Raw genomic sequence first — 12,109 nt, 5'->3', positions numbered from 1 at the left:
TTATCTTATAAAAAACTATCAATCTTAACATAATCACTAGTTAACTACACATGGTTGATGATATTACTAGTTTATCTAACGTGTCCTGCGTTGCATATAATCAATGCGGTGCCTGTTAATTTCTCATCGAATCACAGCCTACTTTGACAAACAGGTGATTTAACAAGCGCATTTGCGAAAAAAGCACTGTCGTTGCACCAATGTACCTAACGATAAAACATCAATGCCTTTCTTTAAAATCAATACACAAGTATATATTTTTAAACCTGCATATTTAGTTACTATTGCCTGCTAACATGAAATTGTGTCACTGCTCTTGCGTTCATTGCCTGGCTCGTTGCGAACTAATTTGCCAGAATTTTACGTAATTATGACATACCATTGAAGGTTGTGCAATGTAACAGGAATATTTAGACTTAGGGATGCCACCCGTTAGATAAAATACGGAACGGTTCCGTATTTCACTGAAAGAATAAACGTTTTGTTTTCGAGATGATAGTTTCCGGATTCGACCATATTAACTCTTACATCTAGATGTGCCGCTAGCGGAACGCCTCGCCAATATCCAATGATATACAAACTCCTCAAAAATCCCAAAACTTCCATTTTTCAAACATATGACTATTTTACACCATTTTAAAGACAAGACTCTCCTTTATCTAACCACATTGTCCGATTTCAAAAAGGCTTTACAACGAAAGCAAAACATTAGATTATGTCAGGAGAGTACCCAGCCAGAAATAATCACACACCCATTTTTCAAGCTAGCATATAATGTCACAAAAACCAAAACCACAGCTAAATGCAGCACTAACCTTTGATGATCTTCATCAGATGACACTCCTAGGACATTATGTTATACAATACATGCATGTTTTGTTCAATCAAGTTCATATTTATATCAAAAACCAGCTTTTTACATTGGCATGTGACGTTCAGAACTAGCATACCCACCGAAAACTTCCGGTGAATTTACTAAATTACTCACGATAAACGTTCACAAAAAACATAACAATTATTTTAAGAATTATAGATACAGAACTCCTTTATGCAATCGCGGTGTCCGATTTTAAAATAGCTTTTCAGTGAAAGCACATTTTGTAATATTCTGAGTAGATAGCCCGGGCCATCATGGCTAGCTATTTTGACACCCACCAAGTTTGGCACTCACCAAACTCAGATTTACTATAAGAAAAATTGGATTACCTTTGCTGTTCTTCGTCAGAATGCACTCCCAGGACTTCTACTTCAACACCCAATGTTGTTTTGGTTCCAAATAATCCATAGTTATATCCAAATAGCTGTTTTTCTTTTTTTTTTTCTTGCATTCAAGACACTATCCGAAGGGTGACGCGCCGGCGCGTATCGTGACAAAACATTTCTAAATATTCCATTACCGTACTTCGAAGCATGTCAAACGCTGTTTAACCTGTTTGGGCTAGGGGGCAGTATTGAGAATTTTGGAAAAAATATGTGCCCATTTTTAACTGCCTCCTACACCAACTCAGAAGCTAGAATATGCATATTATTGTTCAGGTTTGGATAGAAAACACCCTAAAGTTTCTAAAACTGTTTGAATGGTGTCTGTGAGTATAACAGAACTCCTATGGCAGGCAAAAACCTGACAAGATTTCATGCAGGAAGTGGCCTGTCTGACAAGGAGTCGTGCGTCTTGCATCTGTTTATTGAAGAGTAAGGATCTTAGCTGTAACGTGACAATTCCCAGGGCTCCAATAGGCTCTCAGAACCCGGGAAAATCATGAACGATTACGAGGCAGCCTCAGGCTGAAACAGATTATCGCCTTATCCAAGTGTCCCATTAGGTGACAATGGAATGAGGCGCGTGCGCGATTAGCCCCCCGTGGAGTATTCTCATTAGGCTGTTTAGCTTATTGCAGATTCCCGGTCGGAATGTTATCGCTTTTCTACGAGATAAATTGCATAAAAATTGATTTTAAACAGCGGTTGACATGCTTCGAAGTACGGTAATGGAATATTTAGACATTTTTTGTCACGTTCTGCGCCATGCGCGCGACCGTGGTTTACCATTTCGGATAGTGTCTAGAACGCACGAACAAAACGACGCTATTTGGATATAAAGATGGATTATTTGGGACCAAACCTACATTTGTTATTGAAGTAGAAGTCCTGGGAGTGCATTCTGACGAAGACAACAAAAGGTAATCAAACTTTTATAATAGTAAATCTGATATTGGTGAAGGCTAATCTTGCCGGGTGTCTAAATAGCTAGCCCTTGATGGCTGGGCTATGTACTTAGAATATTACAAAATGTGCTTCCTCCGAAAAGCTATTTTAAAATCGGACATATCGAGTGCATATAGGAGTAATGTATCTATAATTCTTAAAATAATTGTTATGCTTTTTGTGAACGTTTTTACGATTTTCTCGTAAAATAGCGATAATATTCCGACCGGGAGACCTTGTTTTCGTTCAAACACTGAAAATAGAAAATGGAGTCTTCACATGCACGCGTGCGCCCGTGTCATTGTTCTCAGAACGACCACTTTCCAAAAGCCCTACTGTTTTTCGCCCAGGGACTGCAGAGTCATCATTCCCCGTTCTGGCGCCTTCTGAGAGCCTATGGGAGCCTTAGAAAATGTCACGTTACAGCAGAGATCCTCTATTTTCCATAAAGAGGCTATAGAAGGCCAAGAAATGGTCAGAGAGGGCACTTCCTGTATGGAATCTTCTCAGGTTTTGGCCTGCCATATGAGTTATGTTATACTCACAGACACCATTCAAACAGTTTTAGAAACTTTAGGGTGTTTTCTATCCAAATCAAACAATTATATGCATATTCTAGTTTCTGGGCAGGAGTAATAACCAGATTAAATCGGGTACGTTTTTTATCCGGCCGTGAAAATACTGCCCCCTATCCTAAACAGGTTAATGACCTAAGGCTCGTATTTCTGTGTGTTTATTATATTATAATTACGTCTATGATTTGATAGAGCAGTCTGACTGAGCGATGGTAGGCACCAGCAGGCTCGTAAGCGTTCATTCAAACAGCACTTTACTGCGTTTTGCCAGCAGCCCTTCGCAATGCATTGCGCTGTTTATGACTTCAAGCCTGTCAACTCCCAAGATTAGGCTGGTGTAACCGATGTGAAATGGCTAGCTAGTTAGCGGGGTGCGCGCAAATAGCGTTTCAAACGTCACTCGCTCTGAGACTTGGGAGTGGTTGTTCCCCTTGCTCTGCATGGGTAACGCTGCTTCGAGGGTGGCTGTTGTCGATGTGTTCCTGGTTCGAGCCCAGGTAGGAGCGAGGAGAGGGACGGAAGCTATACTGTTGCACTGGCAATACTAAAGTGCCTATAAGAACATCCAATAGTCAAAGGTATATGAAATACAAATGGTATAGAGAGAAATAGTCCTTAAATTCCTATAATAACTACAACCTAAAACTTCTTACCTGGGAATATTGAAGACTCATGTTAAAAGGAACCACCAGCTTTCATATGTTCCCATGTTCTGAGCAAGGCACTTAAACGTTAGCTTTCTTACATGGCACATATTGCACTTTTACTTTCTTCTCCAACACTTTGTTTTTGCATTATTTAAACCAAATTGAACATGTTTCATTATTTATTTGAGGCTAAATTGATTTTATTGATGTATTATATTAAGTTAAAATAAGTGTTCATTCAGTATTGTTGTAATTGTCATTATTACAAATAAATAAATAAGTAAATAAAAATCGGCCGATTAATCGGTATTGGCTTTTGTTGGGCCTTCAATAATCGGTATCGGCGTTGAAAAATCGTAATCGGTCGACCTCTAGTAAAAAGGGCTTCATAAATACATTTGATTGATCTACTTATTAATATTCAGAAAATAAGAACCTAAAGCAATACAAGTCAATGGTGACATACCGTTGAATGTGTGTGTGTGTGTGTGTGTGTGTGTGTGTGTGTGTGTGTGTGTGTGTGTGTGTGTGTGTGTCTGTGTGTGTTGTGTGTAAGTAGCATGTCATTGTGCCCCATATTCCCCTCCCATTCCCATCCCTGGGAGCATTCCGATATGGAATTCTTAATCAGATTGCAGTGGGGTACGCTGTGTTATCAGGGTGTGTATAGTGTGTCTCTGTGTGTGTGTGCGTGTGTATGTGTGTGTCTGTGTGTGGCGTGCATGAGGAGGAGTATTAATTAAGTGGCGTGTGTTGTTGCCGTAGGGATGGCTAGTAGTTAGCTACATAGACCTCGTTACTCCCCTTGGTTACTGTGCTCTCAGCCAATTAACAGCTAGCTAACTAACCCAGCGCTAACTGCGCTACGGCTAACAGGGGAGGAAGACGAGCAGACTTGCCCCCCAGACACAGCCCCGCCAGGTACAGAGACAACAGACAGACATCCCAGGAGTGGAAGATTAGAAAGAAGAGAAAAAAACAGGGAATAACCGAGCACAGACCTTCTTAGCTCCGGTCAGAGCAGCCTTCTGCAGTTTACGGTAACAGTATTTGGCATAGCCGCTGATCGCCACTCCTGGAAGAAATAACACACACACAGAGGTTAGTCGTTAGATCATACAGTAACGTGTTGTAATTACCGAAGAGAAGTGGACTCAAAACACTGGTACAGGAAGGAAACAGAGATAATACACACACACACACAATAGTTCATTACTGGAGGGTAACACTGGTCTAATTCTGGAAACACACCATACTGCTCCAGGCCACTGTCCTCCTGACCCTACAAGAACACACACACACACACACACACACACACACACACACACACACACACACACACACACACACACACACACACACACACACACACACACACACACACACACACACACACACACACACACACACACACACACACACACAATAGTTCATTACTGGAGGGTAACACTGGTCTAATTCTGGAAACACACCATACTGCTCCAGGCCACTGTCCTCCTGACCCTACAAGAACACACACACACACACACAAACACACATACACTGACACACTGTTCAACCATCTAGTTCCTATTGTCTACATAGTTACATACACACAACAGCAGTATTTCACTGAGGTAACAGTCCTAGCAGTTACCAGTTACCCTACACTAATGTAAAAAGACTGAACAATGATGCCCAGGACTCTCCCCTTACAGAGACTGCAGTGCAGAAATATGTAATATGGGTCAGAGAGGAGAGATGGAGGGAGAACCTCCTTTCAATCAGGCAACAAAATGAATAGTAAAATGTAAATGAATTAGTAGACACCCATATGAAAAAATACTATAGTATACTATACTCTAAATACTGTAGTATTACTATATTTATAGTATACTTTTTGCAGAAGTATACTGTAGTATTGACTGTACTGTTTTTGTGGACATCACTATTGTATACTGTAGTAAAGTTTACTATAGTATAAACACTGTAATATTACTATAGCAAAACTATATTATAAACTGGGTGGTTCGAGCCCTGAATGTTAATTAGCTGAAAGCCGTGGTATATTAGACCGTATACCATGGGTGTGACAAAACAATTACTTTTTTTATGCTCTAATTACATTGGTAACCAGTTATAATAGCAATAAGGCAACCTGGGAGTTTGTGATATATGGCCAACATACCACGGCTAAGGGCTGTGTCCAGGCACTCCACATCGTGTCGTGCCCAAGAAAAGCCCTTAACCGTGGTATACTGGCCATATACAACACCCCTTCGTGCCTTATTGCTTAAGAATACACTACCGTTCAAAAGTTTGGGGTCACTTAGACATTTCCTTGTTTTTGAAAGAAAGCACATTTTTTGTCCATTAAAATAACATCAAATTGATCAGAAATACAGTGTAGACATTGTTAATGTTGTAAATGACTATTGTAGCTGGAAACAGCAGATTTTTTATGGAATATCTACATAGGCGTACAGAGGCCCATTATCAGCAACCATCACTCCTGTGTTCCAGTGGCACTTTGTGTTAGCTAATCCAAGTTTATCATTTTAAAGGCTAATTGATCATTAGAAAACCCTTTTGCAATTATGTTAGCACAGCTGAAAATGATTGTTCTGATTAAAGAAGCAATAAAACTGGCCTTCGTTAGACTAGTTGAGTATCTGGAGCATCAGCATTTGTGGGTTCGATTACAGGCTCAAAATGGCCAAAAACTTTCTTCTGAAACTCGTCAGTCTATTCTTGTTATGAGAAATGAAGGCTATTTCATGTGAGAAATTGCCAAGAAACTGAAGATCTCGTACAACGCTGTGTACTACTCCCTTAACAGAACAGTGCAAACTGGCTTAACCAGAATAGAAAGAGGAGTGGGAGGTCCCGGTGCACAACTGAGCAAGAGGACAAGTACATTAGAGTATCTAGTTTGAGAAACAGACTCCTCACAAGTCCTCAACTAGCAGCTTCATTACAGTACCCACAAAACACCAGTCTCAAAATAGTGGAATGCTGAGGTGAAAGGCTCCAATAACAACCCAATCCATGGCCAGTCAGTCACACACACACACACACACACACACACACACACACACACACACACACACACACACACACACACACACACACACACACACACACAGAAAACAGGCCCTAACTGGCAGCTTGGGAAGCCTAAAGGGAAAAACAGACACTAACTGACAGCTTGAGAAGCCTAAAGGGAAAAACAGACACTAACTGACAGCTTGAGAAGCCTAAAGGGAAAAACAGACACTAACTGACAGCTTGAGAAGTCTAAAGGGAAAAACAGACACTAACTGACAGCTTGGGAAGCCTAAAGGGAAAAACAGACACTAACTGACAGCTTGGGAAGCCTAAAGGGAAAAACAGACACTAACTGACAGCTTGAGAAGCCTAAAGGGAAAAACAGACACTAACTGACAGCTTGAGAAGTCTAAAGGGAAAAACAGACACTAACTGACAGCTTGGGAAGCCTAAAGGGAAAAACAGACAGTAACTGACAGCTTGGGAAGCCTAAAGGGAAAAACAGACACTAACTGACAGCTTGGGAAGCCTAAAGGGAAAAACAGACACTAACTGACAGCTTGGTAAGCCTAAAGGGAAAAACAGACACTAACTGACAGCTTGGGAAGCCTAAAGGGAAAAACAGACACTAACTGACAGCTTGAGAAGCCTAAAGGGAAAAACAGACACTAACTGACAGCTTGAGAAGCCTAAAGGGAAAAACAGACACTAACTGACAGCTTGAGAAGCCTAAAGGGAAAAACAGACACTAACTGACAGCTTGGGAAGCCTAAAGGGAAAAACAGACACTAACTGACAGCTTGGGAAGCCTAAAGGGAAAAACAGACACTAACTGACAGCTTGGGAAGCCTAAAGGGAAAAACAGACACTAACTGACAGCTTGAGAAGTCTAAAGGGAAAAACAGACACTAACTGACAGCTTGGGAAGCCTAAAGGGAAAAACAGACACTAACTGACAGCTTGGGAAGCCTAAAGGGAAAAACAGACACTAACTGACAGCTTGAGAAGCCTAAAGGGAAAAACAGACACTAACTGACAGCTTGGGAAGCCTAAAGGGAAAAACAGACACTAACTGACAGCTTGGGAAGCCTAAAGGGAAAAACAGACACTAACTGACAGCTTGGGAAGCCTAAAGGGAAAAACAGACACTAACTGACAGCTTGAGAAGCCTAAAGGGAAAAACAGACACTAACTGACAGCTTGAGAAGTCTAAAGGGAAAAACAGACACGAACTGACAGCTTGGGAAGCCTAAAGGGAAAAACAGACACTAACTGACAGCTTGGGAAGCCTAAAGGGAAAAACAGACACTAACTGACAGCTTGGGAAGCCTAAAGGGAAAAACAGACACTAACTGACAGCTTGGCAAGCCTAAAGGGAAAAACAGACACTAACTGACAGCTTGGGAAGCCTAAAGGGAAAAACAGACACTAACTGACAGCTTGAGAAGCCTAAAGGGAAAAACAGACACTAACTGACAGCTTGAGAAGCCTAAAGGGAAAAACAGACACTAATTGACAGCTTGAGAAGCCTAAAGGGAAAAACAGACACTAACTGACAGCTTGGGAAGCCTAAAGGGAAAAACAGACTAACTGACAGCTTGGGAAGCCTAAAGGGAAAAACAGACACTAACTGACAGCTTGGGAAGCCTAAAGGGAAAAACAGACACTAACTGACAGCTTGAGAAGTCTAAAGGGAAAAACAGACAGTAACTGACAGCTTGGGAAGCCTAAAGGGAAAAACAGACACTAACTGACAGCTTGGGAAGCCTAAAGGGAAAAACAGACACTAACTGACAGCTTGAGAAGTCTAAAGGGAAAAACAGACACTAACCGACAGCTTGGGAAGCCTAAAGGGAAAAACAGACACTAACCGACAGCTTGGGAAGCCTAAAGGGAAAAACAGACACTAACTGACAGCTTGGGAAGCCTAAAGGGAAAAACAGACACTAACTGACAGCTTGGCAAGCCTAAAGGGAAAAACAGACACTAACTGACAGCTTGGGAAGCCTAAAGGGAAAAACAGACACTAACTGACAGCTTGGGAAGCCTAAAGGGAAAAACAGACACTAACTGACAGCTTGAGAAGCCTAAAGGGAAAAACAGACACTAACTGACAGCTTGAGAAGCCTAAAGGGAAAAACAGACACTAATTGACAGCTTGAGAAGCCTAAAGGGAAAAACAGACACTAACTGACAGCTTGGGAAGCCTAAAGGGAAAAAGAGACTAACTGACAGCTTGGGAAGCCTAAAGGGAAAAACAGACACTAACTGACAGCTTGGGAAGCCTAAAGGGAAAAACAGACACTAACTGACAGCTTGAGAAGTCTAAAGGGAAAAACAGACACTAACTGACAGCTTGGGAAGCCTAAAGGGAAAAACAGACACTAACTGACAGCTTGAGAAGTCTAAAGGGAAAAACAGACACTAACTGACAGCTTGGGAAGCCTAAAGGGAAAAACAGACACTAACTGACAGCTTGGGAAGCCTAAAGGGAAAAACAGACACTAACTGACAGCTTGAGAAGTCTAAAGGGAAAAACAGACACTACCCGACAGCTTGGGAAGCCTAAAGGGAAAAACAGACACTAACTGACAGCTTGGGAAGCCTAAAGGGAAAAACAGACACTAACTGACAGCTTGGGAAGCCTAAAGGGAAAAACAGACACTAACCGACAGCTTGGGAAGCCTAAAGGGAAAAACAGACACTAACCGACAGCTTGGGAAGCCTAAAGGGAAAAACAGACACTAACTGACAGCTTGGGAAGCCTAAAGGGAAAAACAGACACTAACTGACAGCTTGGCAAGCCTAAAGGGAAAAACAGACACTAACTGACAGCTTGGGAAGCCTAAAGGGAAAAACAGACACTAACTGACAGCTTGGGAAGCCTAAAGGGAAAAACAGACACTAACTGACAGCTTGAGAAGCCTAAAGGGAAAAACAGACACTAACTGACAGCTTGAGAAGCCTAAAGGGAAAAACAGACACTAATTGACAGCTTGAGAAGCCTAAAGGGAAAAACAGACACTAACTGACAGCTTGGGAAGCCTAAAGGGAAAAAGAGACTAACTGACAGCTTGGGAAGCCTAAAGGGAAAAACAGACACTAACTGACAGCTTGGGAAGCCTAAAGGGAAAAACAGACACTAACTGACAGCTTGAGAAGTCTAAAGGGAAAAACAGACACTAACTGACAGCTTGGGAAGCCTAAAGGGAAAAACAGACACTAACTGACAGCTTGAGAAGTCTAAAGGGAAAAACAGACACTAACTGACAGCTTGGGAAGCCTAAAGGGAAAAACAGACACTAACTGACAGCTTGGGAAGCCTAAAGGGAAAAACAGACACTAACTGACAGCTTGAGAAGTCTAAAGGGAAAAACAGACACTACCCGACAGCTTGGGAAGCCTAAAGGGAAAAACAGACACTAACTGACAGCTTGGGAAGCCTAAAGGGAAAAACAGACACTAACTGACAGCTTGGGAAGCCTAAAGGGAAAAACAGACACTAACCGACAGCTTGGGAAGCCTAAAGGGAAAAACAGACACTAACTGACAGCTTGGGAAGCCTAAAGGGAAAAACAGACACTAACTGACAGCTTGAGAAGCCTAAAGGGAAAAACAGACACTAACTGACAGCTTGGGAAGCCTAAAGGGAAAAACAGACACTAACTGACAGCTTGGGAAGCCTAAAGGGAAAAACAGACACTAACTGACAGCTTGGGAAGCCTAAAGGGAAAAACAGACACTAACTGACAGCTTGGGAAGCCTAAAGGGAAAAACAGACACTAACTGACAGCTTGGGAAGCCTAAAGGGAAAAACAGACACTAACTGACAGCTTGAGAAGTCTAAAGGGAAAAACAGACACTAACTGACAGCTTGGGAAGCCTAAAGGGAAAAACAGACACTAACTGACAGCTTGAGAAGTCTAAAGGGAAAAACAGACACTAACTGACAGCTTGGGAAGCCTAAAGGGAAAAACAGACACTAACTGACAGCTTGGGAAGCCTAAAGGGAAAAACAGACACTAACTGACAGCTTGAGAAGCCTAAAGGGAAAAACAGACACTAACTGACAGCTTGGGAAGCCTAAAGGGAAAAACAGACCCTGCGCAAATGAATGGTAATTAGCAGTGGGTGGCCATCCTGTATCTGACCACCGAAAACCGGCATCATTTTCTATTAATTTCCCAACAATTCCATATGTTAAATCGTCAACTTCGTGGAGGTTAGGTTGGTCTGTGTGCGCCATTAAAATGCATAGCCACAGCCAGCTAGCCACCACACACACATGCACGTAACCACACACATCACACACTATCTGTCATCCCACCTTTAGTATCGTTGACGGGGTCCATGTGTCTGTAGATGTATCCCTCCAGGTAGGAGTGGAAGCGAGGTGTAGGAGGGAAGAAGGCCAGACACACAGCCATGAGCTCCCAGCCCCTCTCCAGACTATCATAACGGAAGTTCTCTGTGAGAAGTAGTGCATGGGGTTAGTGTTCATTTGACTTCAGGTTGACTGCGCATCAAGCCTGTGTCTAATGAATTAATAGATTTGTTAATTATGTGTCCAGTAGTTTACACACTGTTAGTGTTATACAGTGTGTGTGCACGTAGCTGTGTGTGTTCAGGTGTAAAGCTGGCCGTGTGTGTGTGTGTGTGTGTGTGTGTGTGTGTGTGTGTGTGTGTGTGTGTGTGTGTGTGTGTGTGTGTGTGTGTGTGTGTGTGTATGTGTCTGTGTGTGTACCTGTAGTCTGACGACACAGTTGAATGTAGAGTTCATCACGAAGACCCTGGCTGCTCCAACCACGCACTGCCACCTGGGAAGAAAAGAGGGAGGGGTGGAAGAAAGAGAGAAAGGACAGAGAAGGGAGAGAAGGGAATTATTAAAAATCACATATGTTTCCATGATGTGCAGAATTAATAAACTGAAGGAAAATTGAAGCTTAAAAGACATAAATGCATAAAATAACAGAGTAAAAAAGTAGAGAAGTGAGAAGCAACACAGTGAAAGTAGATTCAAAGAGAGACATGAACAAGTAGATAGAAGCAGAGAACGGAGAGAGGGATAATAAATGGGTCTGTGCAGACCTCTAGGGCGATGTTCAGGGGGCCAGTCTTGGCACGAAAGAGAGAGAGAAAGACAGAGAGGAAATGAGGGGGGTGGAATCATTAAGTCATGTTTATTTCCTTGATGCACAAAATCAGAAGCACATAAAATGACACATGGCTGCAGAAGGGGAGACAATGGCTGAGTCCAAAATGGCACCCTTTCCCCTTTTAGTGCATTACTTTTGACCAGGGTCCATAAGGGCTCTGGTCAAAAGTGGTGCACTGTATAGAGAATAGGGTGCCAATTGTGATATGACATAAGGATATCAGAGAGTCTGCAGACCTCCAGGGCGACAGTGAGCGGGTCAGTCTTGGCCCGGCGGTCTCCCATGTAGGTCTGGATGAGTTTAAAGATCTCCACCGCCTCTCTCTTCACCGCACGGTCTGACGTCACGATCATGGGCTTTTTGATTGGCTCACTGCTCCACGCCAGCATGTTGGCTATGGACACCTTACGCCGGAACAGACCCTGAGAAGGAGGAAGAGGAGGAGGGGGAGAGGAAGGAGGAAGGAGAATATTTCGCTTTAGTTATACTAGATATTATA

The 12,109-nt window shown here is 42.4% G+C and overlaps 1 protein-coding gene across 2 annotated transcripts in view; it reads right to left on the bottom strand.

The window, feature by feature from the left end:
• Positions 1-12,109, bottom strand: part of LOC106560380 (rho GTPase-activating protein 39) — a 198,374-nt gene that overhangs the window by 19,418 nt on the left and 166,847 nt on the right. Inside the window, exons 7-11 of one of the 2 annotated variants that reach the window (XM_014123252.2) lie at positions 11,847-12,032; positions 11,543-11,569; positions 11,199-11,271; positions 10,782-10,922; positions 4,429-4,502 (exon numbers count right to left, since the gene is read on the bottom strand). In XM_014123252.2, coding sequence (XP_013978727.1) covers positions 4,429-4,502; positions 10,782-10,922; positions 11,199-11,271; positions 11,543-11,569; positions 11,847-12,032 — 501 coding nt within the window. The remainder of the gene's footprint in view (positions 1-4,428; positions 4,503-10,781; positions 10,923-11,198; positions 11,272-11,542; positions 11,570-11,846; positions 12,033-12,109) is intronic. The other variant, XM_014123253.2, reaches the window with a different exon arrangement.

Source organism: Salmo salar, chromosome ssa10 (assembly GCF_905237065.1).
Source record: "Salmo salar chromosome ssa10, Ssal_v3.1, whole genome shotgun sequence".
Taxonomy (NCBI): Eukaryota; Metazoa; Chordata; class Actinopteri; order Salmoniformes; family Salmonidae; genus Salmo; species Salmo salar.
The sequence above is the reverse complement of the archived record's forward strand: the minus strand, read 5'-3'. Positions and strand labels throughout refer to the sequence as shown.